A 27,704-nucleotide genomic window follows, 5' to 3' on the forward strand; every position below is an offset into this window, starting at 1 on the left:
AAGATAATGCTTAACCCCAAGTCCCTCCAGTGCTGTGCTGGAAGCCTTTCAATCCACACCATACCCTGCAGCAAGAGGCCAACTGGGTATTCTGTAGCATTCTGTGCCACCACCCTCCTCTCCTGGGAATTCCACACTCAAAAGCTCAGGTTTAATGTGTGGGGCCTCTGCTACACTGCTGACTGCACCAGAATCACCTGCTTCTGTTCTGATTTCCAGCAGCCACACAGGACTCTTGCATATTTTGCAGTTCTCCCATCAATTTAATGCTCTGTGCCTTTCTCTGTGCCTGCTTCCCCGAACACATCACCCCAGACTTCTCTGAACCACCTTGGCAGAGCTGTGCCACAATTATGCTGGCCACTCCAGTCCCGTTAGCAAAGCCAAGGATGACTCACATCAGCCTTCTGCACAGCTGTATCCAACAGGAATGGAGGCAGGAGGTTATTCTAGAGTCCTAAATCACATCTGGTTTCCTAGTAAGGCTGGACAAAAGCAGACTTGAATCAAACCCTGGGCAGGGGAAGTGTGGATCTGGGCAGGGCCTGTGTTGATACGAGAAGCGGGAGCTGGTACAATCCATTTTTCTGTGTCTCTGCACATGTCATTAATCAGGTATCAGGGTCCTAATCCCAGTACCAGGTGAGTGATGAGGTGCGTTACCACGGGATTGGCTTGGGCACAGCATCATGCCCTGGTGTCCCTGTTCCCACAGAGGCCACACCTCTGCACATCGAGGTGCCCTGCAGCACTCCTGTGACTCCCAGTCAGGGAGGCAGTGGACAGAGAAAGCAGGTACAGCAGTACAAGTGCCTCCTAAAGTGCTGGCAGAATTGTGCAGCAGCATTCTGAGGGCAGTATTTCTGTGGCCCAAACACGGGTCTGAAGCACATTTTGGGTGACTGGTTGCATAGCCAAAAGCTGACTCTTGGATGCAGAACACCTGTGCAAGGTGTTCATGTGCTGTTCAAACTACAGCATATTTTGATTCAGCGTTCATAGAGAAAGTATCTTGCTGAGGAAACAGTCTCTGTGGGATTACATAAAACCTTTCAGTCACCTGTCCATGGAAGCACAAATGGCCTTGGGCTGGGAGGGAAGTGCTTGTACCAGCATCCACTCTGGGGAGGCACTGTGAACCCAAACAGAACTTTAGGATGCTTCATTCTCTCTCAAATCCCTCCTCCTTTGTTGTCTGAACTTCGAGCAGCTCTGCTCAATAAACCCTTTCTGCATCTTTCTGCACTCAGGGTTCAGATCAGCTGACCCACCCCAGGGCTCACATGTGGGCAGCTCTAAGCCATGGGAAGTTCCCAGTGACCAGCCAGAACCCTCCAGAGTGAGGACAGGAGTCCCTGCGAGGACGCACACCCCATAGCAGCCATGGACACAAACAAACACGAAGGTAAAGCATCCTCTTATTTCACTTCTTGCTAGTATGAAAGACAGCAAGAGAGAAACATGCTCTCATAGGAGCTGTCTGCTGGCCACCAGCCAGGCCCCTGACAGCACCTCTCAACCATGGCAACTGTGGGCAAATGTTCAGTACTTTCAGTCTCTTAGAAATACCTGGGAGTTGACATTTTTATTTCTTATTTTAGAACTACCTCCCTCTCCTCTCTGGAAAATATTCCTGTGGCATATGTGATGTCCAATGTGGGAAATCATTCCTTTTCTTGCCGTGTGCCCCACTTCTGCCTTAGGATGTAGAGAGACTTCTGGCTGTCCAAAGCTGTGTTTTACATGAGGGTGCTGTGATGAGGATCTGCTTCTCTCCCCCATGTGCTTTGTAGAGAGGGGTTCTTGTTTGTATCGGTGCCACAACACAGGTATCTGCACCAATCACAATCTTGCACCAATCCCAATTTTGCAAGCACCAAGATGTATCCAGGCCACATTGCTTGCATGCAATCAGTCTTTGCTAAGGTTGGCTGCATTCTAGAAAGTATACAAAGCTCAAATCCAGGGTTTTAGTGGTTACTGACTTCTTTCAGAGGAATGTGGTACTTGCTTTCCACCCCAAACCCCTTGCATTGTGCTTTGCCTTGCCACCTCAGAGGCACTGTGTCCATATGGTGAGGAACTCTTGGAACTATGAGCAGGGGGAGCAGCTCTAGGAGTGTCCACAGCTGTCAGCTCAGGAGAGAGACTGGACCACCTCTTTCCATCTTAAAAGATGCTTGGTGGTGCCACTGTTCATGGCATAGTTAACAGAAAAGTTAATTTCTCTATTACTATTATGATTATTCTAATTTGATGAAATTAGGTCTGTGTACTTAGGCCCTTACACTACAGCAGGCTGAAAAGGAAATTAACTCAGGGATTTTTTTCCAATTAATTGTTATGCCCTCATGGGCTGCAGATGTTCACAGCAGAAATTGGGAGATAACCATGAGGTCCCTTGTTTCCCACAGTGAGACTGTGAGAAGCCTCCTCTGCTTCAGCTCTTTGCAGCGACTTTATAGAAATGAGCTGGGTTTTGGCTGGGTACATTCAGAGAGTGCTCATGGCAAAGGTGGAAGTAAAGTCACGGTAGCAGTGACCCTCTCCCCTGTTCCGGTCTCACTCAGGAGCAGTTCCTCACTTTTAGTATATCCAAGGACACTACAGACTGATCCACAATCAAATCCACATGAAAGATCCCTACAGATCTCTGCGGGACTGTCAGGCCCTCCGTCTTATGTATCAGATTGAAAAACACCCAAAGAAAATTTGAGGAGGCTCTTCCTTGCTGTGCTATGCTTCTACCTGACACCTCCAGTCCTTCACAGAGCTCAGCGCTCAAAATACCCACCCATGTTGTAAAAACAGCATCTCCTTGTCCTCCCATTAATTCAGAATGTATGTAATGTACTATTAATTCAGAAATTATTAATTCACGTCCTCTTGCTCTCTTTGAGCCAGTTCTTACTATCCCACAGCAAGAGCCCAACAGAACTGGCATGGGCCTCAGTTTCCATGATTCAGGAGAGTCACTGTACACACAGCCCCAGCTCCAGGCATCATGAGAAAACTTCAGGCCAAAGGTCGGTTCCTAATTCATGTGGTTGCAGAGCAAATCTGGATAAAAAGAACCAGAAAGGCCAAAGCTGAAGATGAAAACAACCTGTAATTTAAAAGTTGAAATGCGGGACTTGGTGCAGGCTGGCTGATGAGTTCTGACCCCAAACAGCTGGCAGTTTGGAGTCATAGTCATCTCTCCCAGTCACCTGCTGCTTCTTGTTTTCCCTAGGAGGAAGCATGGGAGGATATTCCCCAGAGGGTCAGTGTCTGACCCAGCTACTCAACCCCACAGCTGAGAGAGCCACTAGCACAGGCAGGAAGTGGCACATGGGCAGAGAGGAGCACACAGCCTCTGTGCCTTTCCCTTCTGCAAGTCATTGGGGAATTTGCTCAAGTTCCTCTGAATCAGGACAAATCCTAGAGACCAGAACCGGGCCATTTCATAGGTGTCCTTGCTGGTAACCCACATTCCCCCTCAGGGGTAAAGAAAATCAGAATGGAGCTATGCCTTGTATAGCTCTGACTTCCAGGCTTCAACTTTCCACTGGCTGACTGTGCAGTGTCCTCCCTGCATGCTTTTCCAACCTTTGCAGGACTGAATTTCTGTGTTCTTATAGGCCCAGGTTGGAAAAGCACAAAGCATCTGCAGCCAGCATGGAAAGAAGGAGCTTGGCGTCCCCTGGAGTTGGGCACAGGGTTACTGGTCGTGTCTGTGACTTAACAGCAGAGATGAGTGAGGCAAATCCTTGGAGGCAAGAGAAAACCCATCTCATGATGTGGCATTCCCAAGGGGAGGCAATCCAGATGAGGAATGGTGTTTTCTGGGACTGAGATCCAGCCAGGGAGCCCGATAGAGGGAATAACAACGTGGCCATTGGACTGCAATTGCCTCAAAGGGCAACGGCAGCACAACCAGCAGTGATTTCTGTTGGACAACTGGTTTCTGCACAAGACAGCTGGACTACATGACCTTAAAAAGGTCCCTTCCAACTCAAATGATTCCATGATTCTAGGATTAATGCCTAGAGATAATGTCTCTGCAGTGTCCAAAATACTTCTGCAAAATAATCTCCATCAGCTAAGTCTGCTTCAGCAATGTTAAGTTGTACAAGATCAAGTGGGATCACCATACCACAAACCCCCAGGAATGACAAAACCAATGAAAAGCTGCAATTCTGGGAGGTTAGAAAAGACATTATTACTGCTTGGATCGCATTCCAACAAAATAAATCTTGTAAAATATACAGATGAGGTATTTTACCTTTTGTGGAGGTAACAGAAATATGTACAGATATAGTAGAGGATAAAACTGACTGTTTCAGTGGAGAAACAGATCAGTAATTCTTTAGGACAAAAACCCTGTTACCTAAGGCTGGTACACAAAACTAAACTTCACAGGGAGCAATTTAGTCCTAAGAGCACATAGAAGCTTTCTCACTTTCTTGCATGGATCAGCTCTGGCCAGACAAAGGACAACAAATAAGGTGAATTTAACATCTGAATTTAGGTGAGTCATTCCTATTTTATAATTGCAGTTTATTTTACAAGCTATGTAGTGTTCAGACCTCCTCAAGTGAGACTTGAGTCCTTTAAAACTGATTTGTTCCTCAAGAGGGACTTCAAACCCTCTGTTCCAGTTATTTATAGCAGCCATTATAAGTCATTTTAATTGACTGAAGTTCTTTATTCCCACAGGAGGGACTGAAAGTGTGCCTGTGAGTACCCCTGCAACACAGATTTCGCAGGTAAAGATGAGCAAAATGCCCTAAATAACTCCAAGAGTTTAAAGAGTTACCAATACATAAACAGTAGTTAAAAAAGCTAAATTAAGTTGAAGGAAAGTTGTAGGCATTTACAAGGAGCATGGCAACCAAAACGTGCACACTGCATGAATAAATATCACACATCTTGGGCCTCATCTTAAAAGACCTTTCAGTAAAATTTCTCTGCTCACAACCAGCTGTATTTAGACAGGTGATTTGTGAGCTCAGCTAATTGAGCAACTGACATCATTAGCACCAAGCAGAGAATGTCAATTCACTGGGCTGGGGGGAGATTTCATGACTGAGCTTTGATGAGCTTTCAGCAGACCTGATGAACTGTCCCAGGAGCAAGGATCTGTTGACTGACAAGGGGCAGGGGTGTCTTATGCAGCAGGGGCCCAAGTCTTCTGTGGGCCTTTGGGTTTTCCTGGCAGCCTCCCAGCTCCTCAGACCATGGGGTGCTCTTGCCTGATAACCCAGAGCAGCCAGAGTGTTGAGTCTTTCTGCATGTCTTTGTCTGGCTTCCCATCCAGAAGCTTGGAAACCCTGGTATCAGTTCCTCCTGAGCTCAGTGCCTTGTCTTTGAGCTAACATTTTCACTGCAATTGGACACCACAGATGCTGTAAGGCTGTCTATTACCACAGCTCAGGGAGTATCCGTCCTGTAAGATGCAGTTTCAGCCTTTCCACAGTGATGTTTCCTAGGCATTTCCAGCCTGCAGGAAATGTGACAGAGGTTTAAGCACTTTAATCCTTGGTCTGGTTCAATGTGGAACCATAATCTGAGAGAGGAAACATAGCCCTGAAGGAGAAATCCAGACTATTTGAGACCTCCCTTGTCACCATTGCAACACTAATGTCTGTAATTGCTTGCAAGTGCACCATGGCAAATGGAGAAGGCACTGCTTTCCATGAACTACCCAGCACTTCTGTCATCTCATCCTTCTTTTCCCATCCATCCAGCTCCAAGGGTCCAGCACAGTGCATCCAACATGCACATGTGCTGGAAGCACCATGCACACATGTTGCTTTCCAGCTGACACGTGGGTACCTTAGTGAATCCTTAAATGTCAGTCACCAGCTGGCTCTTCCCTTCTGCTTCAGCAAGGGCCCTGTGGATGATGCAGTTACAAAAAGGAGTATATCCAATATATGCTGGATATACTCCTAGGACCAGCTTCTTTACCACTGTAAATCACTGCTGCTTTCCTGCTATGAGGCACTGCAAGCCTTCCTAATGCTTGGCTGCCCTTAAGCACAGGAGTTAGTAGCTGTTCTAAAAATTAGTTGTTTCCTGGTAAAAGCATGCATCAGGCAACTCAGAAAAATCAGATCCAGGGCTTGTGTCAAACGCTGGACTTTGTACCAGATTGGTTTCAAGCAGCGTCCTCAGGCAGCCCTCCTTTGAGAGACACAATGTCTATTTACTTCTTCAGACCAGCCCCAAAAATATGTGCAGTGATGGACAGTAGATAAGCTGGGGGAAGCACCACAGACAGTACTCCTTCATGGCCACAGAAGGTTTTGCTCTTTTCAAGGATATATTTATAAAAGCAGAATTATTCTGTGCACTACTTCTTTATCATGAGCCTGTTTTCTACTGGTTTTGACAGACTTCAGCTCAAGGTCCAAGACAGTGGGTCCTGTTCTAGTGTAAGGACTTGGGCAGCTGCCAAGGGTGCAGATGCAAATGGCAATCCCTGTGGAGACAGAGCCCTGGGCAGCCTGGCCAGTGCTGGGGGAAACCTGTAGGGACACAGCTACTCAGAGAAGCAAGGGCTCCCTCTCATCCTTTCAGTGGCAGCCAGGACACCGACCCAGCTCACCAAGGCTCTGCTGCCCTCTTTCCATCCTACTCTTTCCTTCCATAAACCATCCTCATCTGCTGTCCACAACCATCTTCCCTGGGCTGCCTCAAAGCCTGAACAATGTTTTAGGCTGCAAGGACCATTGTTATCTTTTACAAATGTCTCAAATTGTTGGCACCCACCGAGAGAGGTGGGGAGACGCTGCAATTTTGCTGCCTCGGCTCCAGGAAGCAGCACCAGTCCTGTGCACCCTTTGTGAACAGCATGGTTTTTCCACACAGAGCTGAAAAATATCAGGGGAGCAGGTGAAATAGGAGCCATGGGGCCCAAGAAAGACATAACCTACTACAGACACATGGCACTGGATGTCTCACTGCTTTGCTTTGTCAGGTTTGAGGGCCAGAGTCCAAAGGCACTGAAATCTGTACCTGGTACTAAAATATTTAGATGCCTAAATGCTTTTTTTGAACAGTTGTTGGACAGGTTCAAAGGACTCCCTATGACTGTGCAGATTCATTTATCCTCCAGGCATTAGTTCAATTTGAGTTATTATTTCTTAAATTCCTCAACCTAAGTGTTAAATTACGTCTTTACTCCTGTGAAAAACTGAGCCAGGGCAACACATTACAGTTTAACTCTTGCTGTGTTACACAATCTGTCTTTTTTGGTATGTGTTGTACTTAGAAACTTTAGAAACACAGAGTTGGCTTGACTTTCCAGAGGGTCACAAACCTGCGAAGTTCCTTTGTGGTCCTGTAGGCACAGGCCATCCCTGTGGAGACACAGCCCTGTCACCTGGGCAAGGCATGGGCAGGGCCTGATACCTCAATGGCTTCCATCTGTTTTAACAGCTTATGGGATTTAAAGGATGGTTTCCTACAGCTTGCTTTTAGAAATGAGCTCAAACTAAAATCCATAGTTACACCACGTTTGGCAAGAGTTTAAAGATAGCATGCTGTTCCTGTACCACTTCACTTGATTCTGGATCAACTCTGCATCCAATGCAACAAGAATGTATTTCCTCTCTATGCTAACCCTAACCTGCTCATGGTTTCAGCACTTCTTGTTCCATCATGCAATCTCTGTGGCTGGTTGGTGTTTCTGGCTGCATTCTTCCCTCAAGCAGCAACACAAGGATGCATTTCAGTGTCTGAAACAGCCACTGCAAGCTGCATGGGGCTGAGGAGGGATATATGGGGCAAGACAGACTCAGGCTTGCCTCTGGAGCACTGAGATGGATACACAAAGAAACTAGGCTAGCACTGTCACCACAAAAGCAGAGACTGGCCAAAAGCAAATCCCAAAATAACAGGTCACTGTGTGCTCTTAGATGGAGAGGATATTTTGTCCAGGCTCTAATCCAAGTCTTTCCTTATGCTGGCTGAACTCTGCTTTCATGGAGTGTTTCAGTGCACATGGACACCAAAGTCTCTGCAGTGGTCCATTTTTGCTGATGCTTTGCAATTTCTTACTCTGAAGCCTCAAGATCAGCAATGATTCCCATCCCTATACCCTTCAAAGGATCTGTGTAGTTTACCCCCTTTCTGGAAGCATCTGAGGAGGAGATGGCCAGGCCTGGGGGAAGAAATATTTCATTTTCAGCTTGTTCTCCCCAGACCATGTTATCTCCAGGGCCAGCTCCAGTACTGCTCTACTGCTAGCAAGACTTGGGGCTGTGATATCTCCATCCTGAAGCAGATCTCTAAAATGGATAGCATAGGTTAGAATGGAATAGCATATTGCAGTTGGAAGGGACAGCTCTAGCAAATCAACCCTTTTCACTTGGAGGGCAGTGTGTGATGCCCAGCCCTGATGCAGGCTGGCAGACAGGCTGTGCCTTGGCCACGTCAGCTCAGGGGGAAAGCGTGTCAAGCACATGTCAGCAGGGATGGGAATATTAACATTTTGCACAGTCACAGTACTTTATAACCCTCCCTCCCCCTTCTCCAGGCACATGTTAGGATGTCTGATGATGCCATGATGCCTGGGCTGAGATATCAGAAGCAGTGCGTTCACCATCTGCCCTGAGCAGCCCCTCTAACCCTTCAGGCTACATTCACAGGTCACAGGGTGACACTGTGGCCAGGAGGGGTGGGGGAAAGGATTTAGCCAAGGAGTCTGGAGCTCCAGCTGGCTTGGGGACTCAGGGTTGTCATCCTGATGAAGGAAGATGTCCTCAGCCTCCTGCTCCCCTCTGCACTGTCCTGGTGCCTGTGGTTCCTGTCAGACCCGCTCCTCCTGCCCAGGCACTCTGGAAATGTGTGTCCAGCTAGACCAGAGTGGGGGCTGTGGGGTGAGCGCTGGGGTAGGAGCGGGGATGGCAGGCAGACATCCTCTGTAAAGACACTGCCAGTCTTGACCAGAGGAGGCTGGTGCATGCCATTGCCCCGAGGTATCGGAAGCCATCTCTGCTCCATTTGCAGGACTCAAGCGCCTGAGTTCCCGGGGTGGCTCTCCGCTTACCACCAGTGCTCCCGTTTTGGACTCAGTTTATAACCAGATGTTAGGCCGAATTTCTGTTGTAAAGGTAAAAACCTCTGTGCCGAAGCGCCTTGGGCCGCGACCTCGCTGTGGGCTTTGCACAGGCAGGACGAGCGCCTCGCTCACAGCCGCGGGGGCAGAGTCCAGGGTCACCAGCCCGAGCTGCTCCCAGGAGGGTGTTCCCTGCTTAGCTCTCCGCCAGCCGCTGATCCCCCCTCACTGCCCACCTCCACACCTGCCTTGTCTGCTTGCTCTGCCAGCCTGGCTTGCCCCAGTCCATCTCCTGCTTCACCCGGCTATCACTGGCTGCCTCCAGCTTAGGTGGTGAGCTCTTCCAGCAGCACCAGGGCCTCTAGGGACAGAAAACAGAGAGTGGGCACAGCGTCACTGTATGCCAGGGAAAAACCTCCTGGTCCCTCCCCAGCACAAGTTAGAGCTGCCTCCTTCCATGGAAAGGGTCCGTGGCAAAGGACAGAGCTGCTCCACAGCCCTTGGAGAGCGAGGGGTTAGACCTGTTTGGGGAGAGTACCAACCCCACGAGCACGTGTGGGAGGAGGACTTGCTCAAAACCGGACACGTTCTTGATTGCTGAGCAGCTTTGGATATTAATCATCTGGCTGCTGTTATTGCAAACCTTTTTGGCATGTTTCAGGCTGTCCTCTCCTACTACAGGCTGCAAACTGCCAGGGAGCCTGGAAAAACTCAAACAAGTTTTTTAAAAAAGACTAAAAAGGGGGCAGACTGATTGCCCAAGACAAGCACCTCCTACTCTGTACTGAGGCTGCAGCAGGGGCCAAACCTCTCCCCATGTTTCCCAGCCATGAAAGGAGGAGGAGAAAGAGCACAGCACCTTACAGGACGGGTTACACCCAGCCTTTGTGACCCTTGGGGACACAAGCACCTGAGCCTGGGAGGAGGGACTGAACCCACCGTGTTTGTGGTTGCTGTAGTTGCAGGCATTAGCCTCTGAGCTGAAGGCGGGTTTCACAGAAGCAATGCAGGAGCTGTCACGCATCCAGCATGGAGAGTATGCCCTGGAAGAGAAGGTCAAGAGCTGCCGCTGTGCCATGGAAGAGAAGGTGGCTGAGATGAAGAATTCCCTCAACACTTTCAAGGTAGGAGTGTGACCTGTGGGGAGGCTGCATGCTTTCCACGTGAGCTTGACTGGCAGAGGAAAGCATTCCCCTGCCTCCATCAATGCTCCCTGTTTGCAAAGAAAATGAGTGAGCAATTGTTTTGGATACACCTGGGGTACTTCCTTTGGCTTTGGGTCTCCCCTGACTGCTCAGACTCACAAGTAACCCATTCTCTGGCCTATTTAGCCTTCTTGGCTGGCCATGAGGCAGTGCCGAGAGTTACGTGGGCACAGAGCAGCCCTTGCTCTGGGCTGCACATGCCACGGGTTTATGGCCTGTTCATAGGCTACTGCTGGGCCACTGTCCCACACCTCTCCTTGGGTCAGGTCTCCAGCATTTCCTGCAGGAACCAAAGCCACCGGAGAGCAGCAAATCAACACAAAACCCTAAAGCCTTTTGAAGTCACATTTCCACATGGCTGGGAGGAAGTGCTGCCTGGTTTCATCTGGCCCAAGAGGATAAAGACAAAGGGCTGGAGAGACAGCCTAGCAAGAAGGCTTGAAGTACCCTTTAGACCAGGCAGTGTCTCCATGCAGAAACTGGATGACGAGGCAGGCAGAGGAACTCTTTATTGTTTTTATTGCAAACTTTCCCCAGGGGTTTTTGCTGAGTCAATAATACCTGGTGAAGCTAAAGAGGGCTGCTTACTGAAAAAGCCCATTACTAACCCTGTGACAGGGAGACAGATGGCACCAGGCAAAAGGAGCCCTTGGTGCCAGATGAGCAAGGAAGACAACAAAAAGGGGAAGGGTGTATGGGAGAGGTCTCAGAGCAACCAGACACACACCAGGACATTGTCATAGGGGAAAAGGGGATTTAAAATGCAGACATGAAGAATTACACAAGCAACAAAAGGGGTAAAGGCTGCTCTCCCTCTGCCTCATGCCCATGTTGGCTATTCAAACACTGAGCTCCCAGTGAAGTCACCTCCTTGCTTGGGGGAAATCCTTTGGTTTACATGAAACTTTTGGGTATTTATCCTCAGTCCTGCTGCTCACATTCATGGAACCTGCAGGAACTTCATGCATCAGAGCTCTACATCTGAGTAAGGCTTGGCTGAAACTGCTTGAGGGAGGATGGACAGGGAGGATATGGAGGGCCTCATTTCCTTAGGAAACCAGGCTAAAAGGGCAGATCCATGGCCTGACTGACAAAAGCTTATACATGTGAGTGCTCACGTTGGGATCTGAACCAAGTGCAACATGTGAATACACATGCTGGAAAACTGCAGGGGGAAATGTGCTCCCTAAGGCCCACCTCCAAATGCCCTTAAGGGCAGGAGCCCTCCCAGTGCTTTCAGCTGGTGGTGGATGAAGCCCTGAGTCTCATCTCCCACCAGTGCCTTGATCACGTGGCACCACGCTGCCTTGGGTGAGCTGCCTGTAGAATTCAGGATCCCCACGTTGTGCATGGCACGTGTCACACAACCTGGACTCGCAAGGGAAGTGTCTAATCACAGAGCCACTTCCCACAGCACCCTGAAGCGCCTCTTGCGCACACCAGCCAGCATTCAGAGCTGTGCCACGTAAGGCTGATGGGCACCCTGGGAATGCTGTGCTTTTGCCTGTTTCTCAGGAGGAGCTCAGCGATGCAAAGTCAATGATTGAAGAAATCAGTGCCAAGCAGGAGGAAATGCAACAGAAAATTGAGCAGCTGCAGCAAGAGAAGAGGCGGGAATCACGGAAAATGAAAGCTAAGTAAGGGCCCAAACTCCAGGGTCCTGAAAATGCTAATTAGCAGTGGTGTCCATTTTGTTCCTTTTTGTATAGCATAATTTCTTAATTTTTTTCCTGGCTGGACACATGTATCAACCCTGTTTATGACCAGAAATGCTTCAGTCCACCCCAGGCTCTTACACCCCACAGAGCAAAGACAGAAGAAAAATGCTAACACCTCACTGTGATTCCAGCAGCAAAACAGCCCCCAGCAGCTCCCTGGAGAACCAGGGCCTGGTGGAACAGAGACCCACTAAAGACATGCTGGGGCTGTTGAAAGTCAGAGGCCTCCACCACTCAGACAACTGCAATTTCCCCTTCAAGCTTGCAGGACTCAATGGGCTCCTGATGATGCAGTCATGCTCTGCTTTCCTGTCACCAGCCTTTTCTCCTCTGAGCAGAGTCAGAGAATGTTTGCACACTGCTGGGCCACACTGATGCTGTGATGAAGCAGATAGTTGCCCAGCTTGGTCCTAATTAGCCTCCTTCTGAAAACAAGAGTTTTGAACATGAGTCTATACAGCTGCCTTGATGCAAACACTTTGCAGATCTAGGCTAGCCCCTCAGCTAATTAAGCTATTTAATTAGATGAAATATGCTCTGCAAAAGAACGGATCTGAAATAACCTTCTCCTATAGCCAGTGGAAATTATTTCCAGAACATTGTTCATGAACTGCCAATTCCATCAAAGCCAGCTCCTTTCCTGGTCTCTGCTAGAGTTGTCCTATTTCTGACAGTGCTGGCCACAAATGTAGTGTAGGAGCTTCACCTGTAGCATTCAGACTTTCCAACCACCTCGTTCTTTGTGTTTGTACAGAAGAGCACAGAAGGATGACCATGGGTCACAGACAGTGCCAACACCTCTCCAGGGCAGCCCATTTCGATCCATCAACCTCCCAGAGCCTGTGCTGATTAATGAAGATTTTACAAGTCTTTTACACAACGTGACTTATGAAAAAGGTAGGAAACAGAATAGGCAAATGCAGTGCCTTCCTCAGGAAAAAAAAAAACAAAAACAAACAAACAAACAAACAAAAAAAAACCAGAAAAAGATCACTGGGCTAGCCTGGGTTCAGAAAGTATTTACAGGCTGGATCTTCATTCCTGTAGTGCCAGTGGCACAGATACAGAACCAAATGGGGGCTCTTGATAAAAATCCTGGTTTTGTTTCTGTGTGAGGGAGCAGGCACAGGAAGGAGGAATCACACCTTGATGAGGAAAACACTATCAACTGCCAAACACTTGGAAGTTGGAATCAAAGAAAGGGAGATGAACCAGAGCCTTTCATTCTATAATTGTCTGGGGGTCTAAGCTGGTCTGTCACTCTCTTGCTTTTCAGATAGGAAGATAATAAAAACATATTCATTAAAAATGTCAACAAAAGCAGAGATTAGATGAAAACCATGTGCTGTTTTCTACTCTGTTTTGCTCAGAACCTGCCAGTCATGGCCCTCCTCTTTCCTATGGTCTGAGGTGGCACGTCAGCCCTCTCCCTCACATCCCTCTTGCACAGCCACCTTTCTCACCCACTTCTTCCACTGCTCCTTTCTTTCCAGTCTCATGCCTCTGCTCTTCAATAAGCTCCTTTCCACTCAAAATACCAGCCCCGACTCTGTGTCAGGTCTCCATCCTTTTTGTTCTGTGTGGAGTATCTTCTACCCACCATGCACCTGCATGCCAGGAGAAGCCAAGACTGCTCACATTCATCTGCAGTCACACAGCACTGAGCACAGCAGGGACCCCACATTATCTGTCTGCAAGTGCTACTGAAACACAGACTTGTGACAAGAGCCCAGCAGAAAAGATTCTCCTTACTGGAGAGTCCAACAGGGGTGTTTTCATAGCAAAACTGTGAAAGACTGGAGGATTTAACCCTACTGACAGGGCTTGGCAAGAAGAAGCAAGCTTTACAGTTGCCTTCTGTTGCTAAAGTTCCCTTTGTTCTTCAACAGTGTCTGACACCAGGATCATGCCCATGGGAGAAGGAGGTGTGAAAGTCATAGCAGGCCCAGGTAAGAAAATATCAAGCATCCAAAGACAGCAGGGCAATGATTCCATTAGAGTGCTTGCTTTACTGCTCTGATGAAATGCTTTCAGGGAAGGCATTTCACAGGGTTGTCTTTCACTCTGCCCTGTACCTCCATTTTCCTACTTGCAGTTGAGATATCAGGGCAAACCTGTGTCCCTGAAGTGCCTCTAATGGTCAGTGCCAAGGGTTTGGCAGAGAAAACCTTTCTGCTGTTGCTTTCTTAGATTCCAAGTGCTTTTGCAGAAAGGAAGAACTGAAGCTTCCCAATGTGACAAAGAACAGTGAGAGCACCACTTTTCCCACTTGGGAAGAGAAGGTGTTTCTGCTTCTCTAACATAGGTCTCATTTTGGATCTTACTTGGCTCGAAAATAAATGCTGCAAGAGTGCAAACCTTGTTCTGCTGAAGAGCTCACCAACTGCACTTCCTTTGTAAATTAACTCTACAAGGCTACAGCCCTTGTGAAGCACAAAGAATACTCCAAATTCACCTTCCAGTGCTTCAAATGGATGGAAACACAGCTTAGCTGCCTGCTGCAGCATAACCTATCAGAGAGATGCTGAGATGTCAGAGTCCATAGACCTGTCTGTCATTGCAGGGGCAGCCATAGAGACAGATGACAGCCTCAAGCCTTCCCTGGCAACAGAGGGGCAGTCGAAAATGCATCTGCCATCAACAGTATGGAAGCAGCCCAAGGACACCAAGGACTGGGGAGATGAATACATTTCCAAAGAGCAACCAGAGAGAGGGAAAGACATGGGCCAAAGCAGATACAGCTCAGCAGACAACATAATATGTGAACCCTCTTTGGCTGGTAAGGAGTAGAAAACTCTGGCTAGAGAGGCTCAAAGCTGGTGTGATCTGGTCGGTCATCAGCATCCACGGAGGGAGACACACAGGCCAGTTTCTGCTGCTGGGGGGAATCTCTCAGGGCCTCACACTCCACTGCAAGACCTCTGGCCTTTGTATTTGTTGGGCTGTGTGACTGACAGAACCACTCTGTACCCAGGACAGCCCTTCTCCTTTCCAAGACCTGTCAGGTTCGGAGTACTGATGGGATTGCAGCAGAGTAGTTGCTTAAGTGGGTGAAAAATACTACTTCTCATTTTGCAGGGTTTCTTCAGGATGGGAAACCCTGATATGAGTTGTTTTGCCTTTGATTGCTTGTTTTGTTATTCTTAGAAAAATTTTGTATTCATAGGGGGAAACACATCTGCTTTGGAGCTTTCTTAGCAAAACGAGGCACTGGTCATGTCTGGGGCATGCTGTAGCACCAGGGTGGAGTTTTACATTTTGGGTAAAGAAGACACAAAAAGATGAGACATTGATACAACTGTTAAACAAGTTTCTCCTTTCACGATCACTTCACCAGTCTAACATGCAGCTGTCCTTGAGGTCAGTATTTCCTTATTTTTAAACTTAACCATTATCTTCTGGAAGCCAAAAGGCAGAACATCGCCTTGGAGCTGCTGGAATCAGAAAGGAAGTATGTCATCAACCTTTCCCTAATCCTGAAGATCAAGGCCACGCTGCAAGGGCCAGATGTGAAAAGAAGCACCAAAGAGAGAAGGTATTTGATGTAACGTGCTCTTTGTCTTTTGGGGAGCTTTCTTCAGTCAATATTGTTTCTGCATTATCCCCTCACACACTTTTCTTACATCCACACGGAGATCTTTGAACACTTTATTTCTAGTTGAAAACTGGAGGCACTGGGAGGTTTTTGCAGTCATTGAAGACGTTCCTGCCTGTCCCTTGCATCTTGTCCACTGTCTTCATTCTCATTCTGGGTGAAATCAACATGAAGTGGCAGAAAGGCACTAACACATTTTGACCAGCTCTGCATCAGTGGGTTGTCTTGTGAAAGGGTCTGAAAAGTGGGACAACACAGAAAGCTGAGGAGCTGTCCTCCAAGCTCTCAGTGGGATGGCTCAGGGCCATGGTCCTGCATCATCAGCCACAGCAGCATTGCCTGGGGCTGCTTGTGCTGCTAATTCTGGTCAGCTACTCAATGCACTGCAAGGAAAGCCTAAGGAGCTTTCAAAACACTTCATTATTAGCCAGCTGGAGAGGGCACTTGCATGTACACTGCAGCCAAAACAGGACCCCCAGATGCAGCCAGGGCTCCAACCACAGGAGTCAGTAACACCTCTGCTGTAGTAGCAATAATAGGTGCAGTCAATATTGCATGTGCAAGGCTGTGCTGACCACCCAGGAATGCCCACTTCAGCAGTATTCACTTACTGGGGATGAGGTTTTGCTCTGTGTAACCAGTCTGACTTGGTCTCCTGTCAGCTTTTTCCCCAACTCTTTGCGGTTCCTGGTGCAGCAGCACGTGGATTTACTGCATGCTCTCCAGGAGAGAGTCCTGAGCTGGCCACGACAAGGGATCCTAGGAGACATCTTCCTGAAGCTGACAAATGATGAGGTATGTTAAAGACCTCTCCAGAATCTTCTGTCACGTTTCATGACATTTTGCTGAGGCACAGGTAGACCAAGACACCTTGAACAGAGGGGCTCTGCTGTGCAGCTGTGGCCTGAAGGGCAAGGCTTTCAGCAAGCCTCCCTGGAGCACAGTCCTGGGGCATGGCAGCCCCTTTGGTGTTCAGGGATCCCACATGCCAGACCCACCTGTGGGCAAGCAGCTTCATAAACTACATGAGACCCAGACCTGCTTGCAGGAGCCAGACATGAGCCTTGACAGCTTGAATGGCTGTAATTCCAGTGAGGGTGTGAAAAGAGAGGAGTTCTGATGCTCCCCTGCCCCAATAGACCTTGCTCAGAGTTCTGACAAGCAGGTGGGCAGACACAGGCCTACCTGGTTTGTTGCACCCACTTCTGTTGCCCTGGTGAGCAGCAAGGATTGTAAAAACTCATCTGATACTTTATAAATTTTAAGAGTCTTAGATAAGAAGAGCTTCTTACTGCCCAGCCTCTCTACCCGTCCCCACCTGCAGTAAAGCTTTACACACTGTGCTCAACAGCTGAACACATTTTATAAAACAGACTTTCCTGAGAAGTTCCAAGCCCTGAAGGAGTGAAACAGCAGCTCTGCTGCATTGGTGACCTTCCAGCAGTGATGGTGGGGAATTAACAGTTTGGCTGGCTCTGTGACCAAAAATCTCTGTTAAGTTTGGGTGTTCTTTTCTCTTTCTCTTTCGTAAGAATAATTTTCTGGACTACTACGTTGCTTACCTGAGGGACTTGCCAGAATGCATCTCTCTGATCCACGTGGTGATCCTGAAGGAGGTAAACTTCCTGCCTGCTTCCCAGCACATAACATGGCAACATGCCAGCCTGGATCTCTTCCCGTTATGCCTACCCATGACAGGACTCTCCTGCCAATCCACTTGTTCTGTTTCCTGGAGATTGCCATGGCTGACTGGCACCTACAAAAGGCAGCTTTAACACCTTCCTCACTGTCTGAAACCAAAGCAGCTTTTCTGCTTTGCCATGAAACAATGTCTCAGATTAAACCTCCCAAAAGCTTGCCTATGCACATGCTATCCAGACCTTTTCTAGGAACTGTCCCTTGGAATATGGAGGACACATCCAGAGGGATTGAGTCCGTTATAGAGAAAAGTCTTCACTTTCAGCTTCAACTATTTGGTTCTGGATTCTTGGTTTAAACTTGGAAAATTAAATATAAAGGTAGTTTAAAGTGCAGTAACTGAACCCCATTTGTTTGCTTCCAAGATATTTTAATTTAGAAGTCAATCTCATTTTGTTCACTTAATTCGAGCCTAAACTAAGAACTTCATTCTGAACAACAGTGTCTTCTTGGGGTTTCACTGAAACTTAACTATTGCACTTTCAACATGCCCCCTACTTTGTTAGGCTGAGTGTCCCTAGTAGATAATCCCCAACCTAAATGCCTGGTGTGCCCCTGTGAACTGTTATAGCTCTTTACAGCATAACTACTCATTAAACCACAGAACTATCTGGAAGGAGATGTGTTTTATGGCTGGAAAAGACTCTTAAGTCACTTTCTCTGTTTCAGGTAGAAGAAGAAATCAAGTCTGATCTCTACATTCTGTTCTTTCATATAGTCCAACGAATCCCTGAATACCTTATTCATCTACAGGTAGGGCCCCAGGATGGAAACTGCATTGTTGAACTCTAATCACATCAGGTGACTTTTAACTGAGAACTGGTATTTGGGCCTGTACAGGGTCCTGACAAACCCAGTGGATTCTTCAAAGAAAAAAAATTAAAACTTTTAAAGGGAAAGACAGCTAACAATAGGTTAAGTTTAATCTTTTTCACAAGGCTTGCTTATATTTACCAGTTTCTCCAATTGGCCTGACAGAAACAGCTTTTGTTCCCAGGGAAGCCAAAGGCTCTGCTGTCTGCTGCTCTGGGAAAACAGGAGACCAGAGATGGGACACATCTGAGAGGGCTCCTAGGGCCCAACAACCTGTCCTACAGAGAGAAGGCTGATAAAAAGAGTTCTGGTTCACAGAAGGCTTATCTGAATTGTACAGAAACATTTCAGACAAGGCAAATACACAGAAAACAAGCCCTAGAAAATCAAAACATTGGTTTATTCACCCTAAGCTAAACTCAACCAGTGCATCACCCACACATCCCGTGATTACATTTACAGTGGTTCCTCGTGCATTTGCACTGGACTAGTGGGAGGCAGGCCCCATTCAAGTCCCTCAGAAACTCATGGTGCCTAGCTAAGCTCCCCCAGGGCAGAGCCATGAACACTCCAGAGCCCTAATCCATGGTTCCAATAGTGCCTTCTCCCCAGAAAGGGTCAGGACAGCCTCCAAACAGCCTGCTCTCCTCTGTGCCTCAGAATGTCCTGAAGTTCACGGAGCAAGAGCACCCTGACTATTACCTGCTGCTGGTGTGCGTGCAGCGCCTCCGGGTTTTCATCTCACACTACAGCCTCCTCTTCCAATGCAACGAAGACCTGCTGATACAGAAGAGGAAAAAGCTGAAGAAGTAAGCACGACATCAGCTCATTCTCTCTGTCACCAGGGAAGGGAGGGGTGGGGGAAGCCTGGCAAACAGGGGTTTTAGGTCCAGGCAAGATCAACAGGCACATTGCTCTGTTGAATAAAACAAAGCCCTTTGCATCTGAATGCTGGAGAAGAACCACTATTGGCATTTGCCCTCCATACTGAGGTCAGATTTGGAGTGGGCCCTTCTGCCTAACTCTGAGAGTGAAAGAAAAAATCACTTCTAAATCCTTCTAAATAAAGCAGCCACATGTTTCATGGAATCATTTGATTCCTTAAGCTGGTGGCAAAGTCACTCCCCAATGGGAAAACACACGGGGATTTAGCTCTGGCAGCTCCAGGCCCTAGTGAGGCTAAGGACTGTTTCCCTTATGGGCTGAGACTCCAAAAGAACTCTGTCATCTTATTTTACTGCGGGAGGAGGTAGGAGAAACAAAAGCCTCAAAAACCTATTTCAGTTGAACTAGGACAGAAATTACCCTGACTGTAGATTCTCAAGTTGCAGTTCAGAACAATTCCTTGAAATCAAGGCTTTTTACTCAAATCAGAATCTGGTTGCCTTTGCTCCTTGTGATGATCTTCCTGAGGAGTAGGACAAGATCAAATTTCAAGGGAAGCTTTCAAGTATGGAGGGTGGTAAAGGGCTGGAGCAGATTGCTGGGGAGGGACTGCAATCAGGAGAGGTGTTCAGACCACCACAGAAAGCAGGATGCCCTGCTGGCTGGAGCAGACTAGGTGGAACAGGCTCTTCCTTGGGGTGGGCAGAGGTGAACAGGAATATTAAGGTCCCTCCCAGTCCTGTTTTCTGTGATTCTACACGCTCGTGCTCATTCCCTGCCTTATTTCTTAGCCCGACGATGGATTTCTCCTCCCTCAGGTCATCCCTGGTGAAGTTGTACAAAGGTCTCACCTCCCAGTGTACAAGCCAGGAGGTTTCTCCAACACCCAGTGCAGCATCAATGCGGGACAGTGGCATCCACACCGAAGAGGCCATACAGTCATTCCCAGCAGCACCTTCCTCTGGCACAACCACCCCGTAAGCCTTGTTGTCCTTGTGCGCAGCTTTCAAAGTAGGCTGCAAACTCTCTCCTCACCCACACCATGCCAGTGACACCAGGCAGCTTCAGGCTGTCATTTCCAAAACCACTCCCCGTGTATGGATAGAGAGGTGAAGGGCTGGCTCCATCCTGCTGTCCCCTGCTGTGTGGTTTACAAACGGGGATGTTTCAGAGCTCTGCCTGCTAAGGCAGGACGTGGGTTTGTTTAGGCCTGACAGCGGTGTGCACAATAACACTCTACATTATTCACTGTCAACAAGAGCTGGAAAATAGGATCAAGGTCTCAGAGCAGGGAAAAAAAAACAACTTTTCCACACAGCACATAACTGAATGATGTGATTCGCTGTCAGAAGATACGAGTACAAAATGGGTTCAAAAAGACACAAGACTAAGTCAAGACTGACAGGGCTACTGGTAACACACCGAAATCTTCACAGAATCACAATATATTCTGAGTTGGAAAGGACAAGAGTCATTGAGTCCAACTCCTGGCTCTGCACAGAACCATCCTCAAGAGTCACACCGTGTGCCTGAGAGCTTTGTGCAAACACCTCTTGAACTCTGTCAAGCCGGTGCTGTGACCACTGCTCTGGGGAGCCTGTTCAGTGCCCAACCACTCCCTGGGAGAAGAAACTTTTCCTAATATACAACCTAAATCTCCCCTGACACAACTTCATGCCATTCCCTCAGGTCCTGTCACCAGAGAGAAGAGATCAGTGCCTGCCCCTCTGCTGTCCCTCATGAGGAAGCTGCACACTGCAGCGAGGTCTCCCCTCAGTGTCCTCCAGGCTGGACAGACCAAGTGCCCTCAGCCACTCCTCATATGGTTCCCCTTTAGCCATTTCCAGCCTGACAGGTGCCAAATGAGATGATGATCAGAGAAGCACGCTAGACTTACCTTCATTCTTATGCCAGCAATTTGTGGCTAATCTCGTTTGATACTAACAAGAGTTTGGCCGCATCATTCCCAGTCCCCCTCTGTTAGCAGTGTTATAGATCAGTCCTTAGCCTCCTTCTCCCCAGACTGCCCAAGCCAATCTTCCTCCTCTCACAGACAAGATTTGCTGAGTTTTGCTCCAGGCCTCCACCTTGGTAGCCTCAGTTGGCACCACCCCCACATTCATCATGAGCTGAAGACTCAGCTGGAACACAAGGAGGGTAGGAGCCCTCCAAGTGCTCCTGACACATTTTGGGGACAGAGTCACTTTACCCAAGAGAGAAACCCAGTCCACCTGTAACCACAGGAAAGTGAGGCACGGCTCCATTACAGAGAGAGAAGGAAAGTCAGAAACTAAAATGCAGATGAGCGGGAGAGAGATGGAGCAGTTGGCTCCTCATCTCAGTTTCTATTCATTTCATGCTGTAGAATACAAAAGTCAGACAAAGCTACTGGATAAGCAGTTCTGTCTCTCCAAGTTTGGTTCTCATAACCAGCCAGGCCATTTCTGCAAGAGACACCTCTGTTACTCTTCTCCAAGACAGGAGAGTACCTTTTGGCCATAAAATCAACATAACAGGGCTGGGGGAGTGGAAGGGTGGGGGGGAATTTGTCATGCTGTCTCTGTCATCCTTTAGTATTCCACTTCTGTCTGTTTCTTTGTTTTGTTTTGGTTTTTATTTCTAAGGCATTTGATGCCACAGATGAAGAAACCCCAGCCAACGGTGATGGAGAACATCCAGGCTGTAAAGTCCCCTGACTGGGAGATGGAAAGCAGAAAACACGAGAGGCCAGAGAACATCCTTGCCTCCTCTCAGCTGACAGAGCAGGAACTCAAGGCCTTGACAGCTCCCTTGCAATCCATCCCCGAAATGGAGTACGAAGCGCCACCGGCTGACGCGGTGGGGAACACCGAGAGAGCCATCAGAAGCTCTGTGGAGCTGCTGCAGGATGCCAGGAACTTTGCACCAAGCTACGAAGACTTTGACTACCCCGGGGAGGTTTTCACCATGCCAGGCCCCTACGAAGATGACACCTTCCAAAACCTTGCTCTCTTTGAGAACTGCTCCCCAGCCTCTTCTGAGTCCAGCCTGGATATTTGCTTCCTCAGGCCTGTGAACTTCACCTCAGAACCGGAGAGGACAGACCATGCCTTGCAGCCACTGCCTAAGAGCTGCACTCCCGTGAGCAGCAGCACCTACAAGCGTGAGATGTTCCACAGCAAGGGGAAGCAGCTGAGCAGGTCCCTGAAGGAGCTGCCGCGGAGCGCGGAGGGCGTGAGCACCAGACTCTACAGCACACGGAGCAGCAGTGGGAGCCGTCTGCAGCAGAAGCAGGACAGGAATGTTCAGCCTCACATGATCTCAGCCTCATCTCGAAGCTCCCAAAGGAGCTACTTCCCCCCACAGAGAGGAGCGGGTGAAAAACCGAGCTTTTTGGAAGTAAGGAGGCTTAAATAGGAGGAGGAAAAAAAAAAAAAAAAGGCACATGGTGGTGCAGCAGCAGGAGAAAGATCTGAGATACAGTTAGAGTAGAACACGCCAAAACAGCTTTCAAGCCCACACATTCCAAGACCTCAACTGCATGTACATGCTCAAGGGAGGGACAAGACAGCTCGTTTTCACACACATCATCCCCAGGGAAAAGCACAGGTTGAGGTGCACAGCTGGCTGAGCTAGAACACCTTTGAGACAAGGTAGCCTCTTGTGTGTCTCCACCTGTCACTGAGCTTCCACCCCAGGTGAATGTTCTGAGCAGGTCACAAAGTTTACATAAAGCTGTTCAAAATTAGTGCTGTGGTTGGCACCCAGTTAAACAGGTGCCTTTCCACCTGCTGTGAGGAGTGCTGGGTAAGTGCTGGAAAAGTCATGCCAGTGTAAACCAGCATGACTTGGCCAAGCTCAGCCCATTTACACCAGCAGGGATATGGTCCATAGGTTTTGTTTCACCTGTATTTGTTGCCTGGATTGTACACACCCATGCCAAACTCTGTGTGAGAACAGTCAGAGCCCAGCAACTGTGTCCCTGAGATGGGACATGGCAAACAGCACTGTAACCCTTCAGGGACACCAGGTCCTGCAGGAGCAATGTTTCTGTGGTTTGCAGTGACTGTTCAGAGTCAGCTTTGGGCTGTCACAGCCAAGGAAGTAGAGGCTGTGCTCTGAGGTGCTTAGATAGGAGGCTGTAGATGCAGATGACGATGGGAGATAGGTTCCAACAGCCTGACTGAAAAGGCAGCAAGGAAACTTAAAAAGAAAAGGAAAAAAAGCCTAGTGAGTGAAGGAGGTGGCAGATGGTTGAACAGGGGAGATGAGGCAGAGGGAGAAGAGCCATGGGGACACAGGCACCCCAGAGAAAGGGGCCAAGGAGCTCTTTGGCAGTCACCTGCACAGAACTATGGCCCACAGTAGGGTGCAGATGTGGAGCTTGTCCAGAACTGCAGGACATGTTCTCCCCCACAGTGCAGAGGAAACCACCATGGCAGTGGTGGGCAGAACTGGAGTAAAGGGTCTTGTCCAGAGCCTTGCTGAGAGGAGCTTGGCACTCTCCTGAAAGAGGGACAGATCTTTTAGTGGCACATTCACCACAAGGTGTGTGTGCTAATGAAGCCCTTTGCCCCACAGATATAAAACCGTGCAGCAGCAGAGCCAGTAGAAGAGTCTTTCACACCTTATCACAGCTCCAAAGCCTGTTGATGCCTCCCTGCCCTAGGGGAGAAAGGAGAGGGTGGGAAGTTCTTCCAACTGCCCAAGCTGGCTTGCTCCCTCACTGGCAAAAGAAGCTAATGAGTTTCCCCTAAACAAAAAGCTTAGCAAGAAAGGCTCCATTTCCCTCTAACAATGCTTATCCTTCTATTCCTCTGTCACTGCCTCAGCCCTAGAGCCAGCAACAAGCTCTCTGCAGAGGTACGAGTGTTGCTTCCCAGCCTTGTCAGCACCTCCTCACCCACCAGGTCCCTCCTAGCACAGAGAGAGAGAAATAGAAAGAGAGAGAAGGGAACAAGAATGTGAGGTTGCAAATGCTGGTTAAATTGTCTTTTCCCTTTTAGGAGCTCCATGCAGAAGACAACACCAGGTTCTGCCAGAAGGATGACAATGAGCAAACATCCTTCAGCGACCACAACCCGCGGCACGAGCCCAAGGGGGGGTTCCGGAGCTCCTTCCGCAAGCTCTTCAAAAAGAAATAAGCAGCCCCAAGAAAGGCAGGCCACAGCCAAAGCACAGCAGTGCTTCCCCAGGTCCCCGAGGGTGGAGACAGACAGCAAGGCCCCAGGATCCCCCTGACCAACACAGAGGGTGGAGGGTGGGGGAGAGGAGACTCTCACAACTGCCTTACAAATGCATCCTGCTCTTTCTAGCACAGGGCAAGGCCAGGCTTTGGGTTGCAGTGGAGCTCAACCAGCAGGTCCAATAAGCACAGGAACTTGCTAGCTTTCATCTCTACCTGTCTGAATTTCCCTCAGTTTTGCAAAGCTTTGGCCAAACCCTGGTATCTTCTCCTCCCCCTCATCCCCTGAAACTGCTTGATTTGCCATACATCTTTGCTCTTCCAAACTCAAGGCAGGTCTTATTTGGGCTCACCCACAACAGAAAGGTTACCTTTGCAGCCCTGGCATCCTGGCCAGAAGTCTAAAATTCCCTTCTTTCCTCTACTTTCCAAAAAAACCACCATCAAAGATGCATTCCAGGAGGCCAGCATTACCCAGGTGGTTTGAGAAGGTCTAAGCAGCATCAGCTGCTGAAGCACCTGAGCATTACACTGCCCTATCAGCAACATCCTTTCTTTTGGACTTCCATCACTCACCACAATCCTATTTCACCTCTTATGTGAATGCTGTTTTCCTGAATTGTGTCCTGCTGTAGGAATCACTGCTTCTGCTCTCAGAATTGCCCATGTCTCCAGGCAGGTGATGCAGGCTGGGCCCAGGGCCTGCCACAAGAGAGACTCTTCTCCACCTTATCCCCAGTGTGGATCAATGCAGACACGGGTAGTGCCAAACAGTGTCCTGGCTTCTGGTCTGTAACACATCTGGAATACCCTTTGCCAACTCTTTGGCCTGACACCCTCACGAGCCCCATCACGTGCAGCTTTGGAAAGGTTCTTCCAGCTAAAAACTGAGGCACTGTGGCAGGAAAGTTGATGGTGCACCATGTTCAGAGGCATAGCCCTCCTTCTTGTGCAAGGACAGATCAACGAGGCTGCACACAGGCCACCCTCCTCACACGTGGCCGTGACAAACCCTCAGTGACTGATCTCTGGAGGAGACTCAGAGCAGCTCTGCTGTGATACCCGAGGCACACACCAGCAGCGACAGCACCGCTGGCACAGTGGTTACCAGTGCAGAACTGGTGAGCTCTGGTGTCACCTGAAGCTGGGACGTTCTGAAGTTTCAGGAGCAACTGTGGTTTTATCACCTTGTTTTGACACGCCTGGGACAGTGGTCTGGCTAAAGGACAGCTTCACCTTAAAAAGCTGTGAACTGTCTCCATGGAGCCCACAGCAATGCCTTGGGGGAAATACTGTGAGGCTGGGGCTTTGGGACTCCCTGCATCAGCACAAGGGTGGCTGGTTTTGGGGCCAAGAGAAGAGCACCCACCATGCTGCACGGCTCTCCTGGCCGTGGCAGCGGGACAGGGGAGCCCAGAGCAGGTGTCTGTGGGTGCAGTGGCCAATATCTGCTGCGGATGCAGGGCCCAGAGCTCTCCAGTGCTGACTGACCTGCACCTACCACCTGCTTTTCCTCCTCTGCTGTGAAAAGGGCTATCCAGACAGACAAAACCCATCCTTCACTGCAATCAAGGTTTTCCCAACATTTCAAGAATGTGACCAAGCAAAACTCCAAAGATTAAAATGTTTTAGCTGGTCCCTTTCCCATAGATTTTAATTAAACAAATATCCACTTCTCCTCCTTACAAAAAGGAAAGTAACATACTTTCCTGCCCTAGCTTTGGAAACTACTCTGGGAAGATTTTTTTTTTTTAATGTAAGGCTTTTAATGGCAAAAAAAAACCTCCCCTTCCATCTCCTTCCCTTTCCCTCACATCCTCATAAAATTACAAATTCCATGTCCCTTTCCAGTCAGGACTGCTTCATGCTGACCAGCCACTGAATCACAAAGACAGTTCCTAGGACTTGGCAGCTTTTAGTCAGACTGTGTAGGGCCAGGACAGAAATTATGTAGGAAGAGCCAGACACTTGTAACTGAAGCATCAGCAAAGCCTGTTTGTTCTGCACAGGACTCAGCCACAGACAGAACAGTTTGTTTGTCCCTGGAACCAGAGCTGTATCATTATGGACAAGTGTCCATTGTAATGCACTGAGGCTGTCAAGGGCTTTGATTCTCGTGGTTTTGGTCTCATGTATGTAATGACACTTTTGTCCTTCACAAAACAATCCTCCTTTTCATATTTGCCAAGCAGAATACCACGACAGAAACAGGACAAAAGAAAAAAAACCTACCTGCTAACATCTCCTGGGTGAGGAGATCCTTCCAAAGTGGCAGACCCTTGCTTGTAAAATGCATGTGGATTTCAGCTTCTATTTTAGTGATTTAAGGCACAGTCAGAACAGATGGTTATTTCTTTTGGATTCTCTATGAGTTCTTATTCCAGGCCTATACTTATCACTTGAGATGTCCTTGTACCTGCTCAGAATCTGCAAATGTAAATAGTATGAATGAATGATGCTCAGCACCACACGCACACACAACCTGTTGCAGGATCCATTTCAAATCCATCTTCAGTGTACATGTGCGCTCTGGATTATTTTTCTTCCTTTGCCAAATAAACGTTGCCTTTAAATAATGCTGTTGCTTCTTGCACTGAATCAGCCAGAAGGCTGCATCCATTAAAAGAAGAAGCGGGTGTTTCTCTGGTCCCTTTCCAAGGCAATATTACTTACACAATCCTGTATCCCTACAAGTCCAGCCATGCAAGCAGACTGTTCTCTACATGAGGTTCTCAGACTCATTCAGAACCCAGCTGAGTCACTCTCCAGGCTTCTGGTCAAGATCCTGTTGCTGGTGTAGCTCTAATCTACATCTTAGATCTTCATCTCCTTAAGACTCTTCTAGACCACACCTCTCCATTGCTACACTCCTTGTTTAAGTCAGCCATCCTAGACTCAAAACAAAAAAAGGCTTACTCTGAAACAGATGCAACAAACTTGTCCAAAGCAATTCCAAGAACATGTGCCCTTGATCACCTACCTTTGGTTACCTTTTTAAAAAATATTACAGTTGTTCTGCACAGTTGGCAGCTAAATTGTCACGCATCTGGCAAAAGGGTTTTTAATTTAATTTTCCTTTTCAACTTTTCAGCCACGCAGTATGGGATTTCACACTTGCTGGCTAGAAAGTAAGAAAAAAACCCTTACTCTTTATTTCATTTCCCTCATAATGCACTATTTTCCACTGAACACAAAAGGTAAATTTGCTCTCAGTGGACAGAAAAATGCATTTAAGGGTGTTTTTTTTTTCCAATGGAAAATAAGGAATGGACTTTACAAAATAAGTTAAGAGCATTTTTGTCTTTACACCTGTATTAGGCCACAGGTTTGTCTCCCAAAGAAAGACTTCACCTATGCATTGTCTGGATTTAGAAATGACAGTTCAACAATCTTTTCAATGAAGCACAATAATCTACTATGTTCAACAGCGGTACCTCCAGTGATATCGCTGGGAAAATCTAATTTAAAACACACACACACACAAAAGAAAGATAATTAAATATCCCACAATGTCACTCTGAGCAGGGACATCTTCACCTAGGGCCGGCTGCTGAGAGCTCTTCCAGCCTGACCCTGAATG

At 48.2% G+C, this 27,704-nt stretch overlaps 1 protein-coding gene and 1 long non-coding RNA gene across 6 annotated transcripts; one reads left to right on the forward strand and one right to left on the reverse strand.

The window, feature by feature from the left end:
• Positions 1-849: 849 nt before the first annotated feature.
• ARHGEF33 (Rho guanine nucleotide exchange factor 33) lies at positions 850-26,700 on the forward strand. Of its 5 annotated transcripts, XM_068186512.1 has the most exons (16): positions 851-1,405; positions 4,699-4,748; positions 8,998-9,101; positions 10,006-10,170; positions 11,767-11,888; positions 12,724-12,866; positions 13,859-13,918; positions 14,533-14,748; positions 15,375-15,504; positions 16,227-16,359; positions 17,097-17,180; positions 17,932-18,015; positions 18,736-18,884; positions 19,752-19,937; positions 21,585-22,338; positions 23,946-26,700. In XM_068186512.1, exons 3-16 carry the CDS (start codon positions 9,075-9,077, stop codon positions 24,081-24,083), a joined length of 2,391 nt encoding a protein of 796 aa, XP_068042613.1. In that variant the 5' UTR covers positions 851-1,405; positions 4,699-4,748; positions 8,998-9,074; the 3' UTR covers positions 24,084-26,700. The 5 variants fall into 5 exon arrangements, 4 of the variants coding, with proteins under 4 accessions (XP_068042613.1, XP_068042611.1, XP_068042612.1 ...); XR_010997910.1 differs by lacking the exon at positions 8,998-9,101 and having other exon boundaries at positions 850-1,405; positions 21,585-22,554; positions 23,946-24,031; XM_068186510.1 differs by lacking the exon at positions 8,998-9,101.
• LOC137471880 (uncharacterized) lies at positions 1,567-19,808 on the reverse strand. Its single transcript, XR_010997911.1, has 4 exons — positions 18,778-19,808; positions 9,283-10,089; positions 8,112-8,276; positions 1,567-6,857 (listed from the first exon to the last, which is right to left on the reverse strand). It is a non-coding gene; the product is annotated as an uncharacterized lncRNA (long non-coding RNA).
• Positions 26,701-27,704: the final 1,004 nt, after the last annotated feature.

The sequence above is a fragment of the Anomalospiza imberbis genome, chromosome 3 (assembly GCF_031753505.1).
Source record: "Anomalospiza imberbis isolate Cuckoo-Finch-1a 21T00152 chromosome 3, ASM3175350v1, whole genome shotgun sequence".
Taxonomy (NCBI): Eukaryota; Metazoa; Chordata; class Aves; order Passeriformes; family Viduidae; genus Anomalospiza; species Anomalospiza imberbis.

Excerpts from the sequence above, each read along its gene's own strand:
- ARHGEF33 (XM_068186510.1), top strand. The coding sequence starts at position 1,384 with ATGGACACAAACAAACACGAAG. Across the intron at positions 15,505-16,226 it reads AGAAGCACCAAAGAGAGAAG|CTTTTTCCCCAACTCTTTGC; the intron begins GTATTTGATGTA and ends GTCTCCTGTCAG. Across the intron at positions 19,938-21,584 it reads TCCTCTGGCACAACCACCCC|GCATTTGATGCCACAGATGA; the intron begins GTAAGCCTTGTT and ends TTTATTTCTAAG.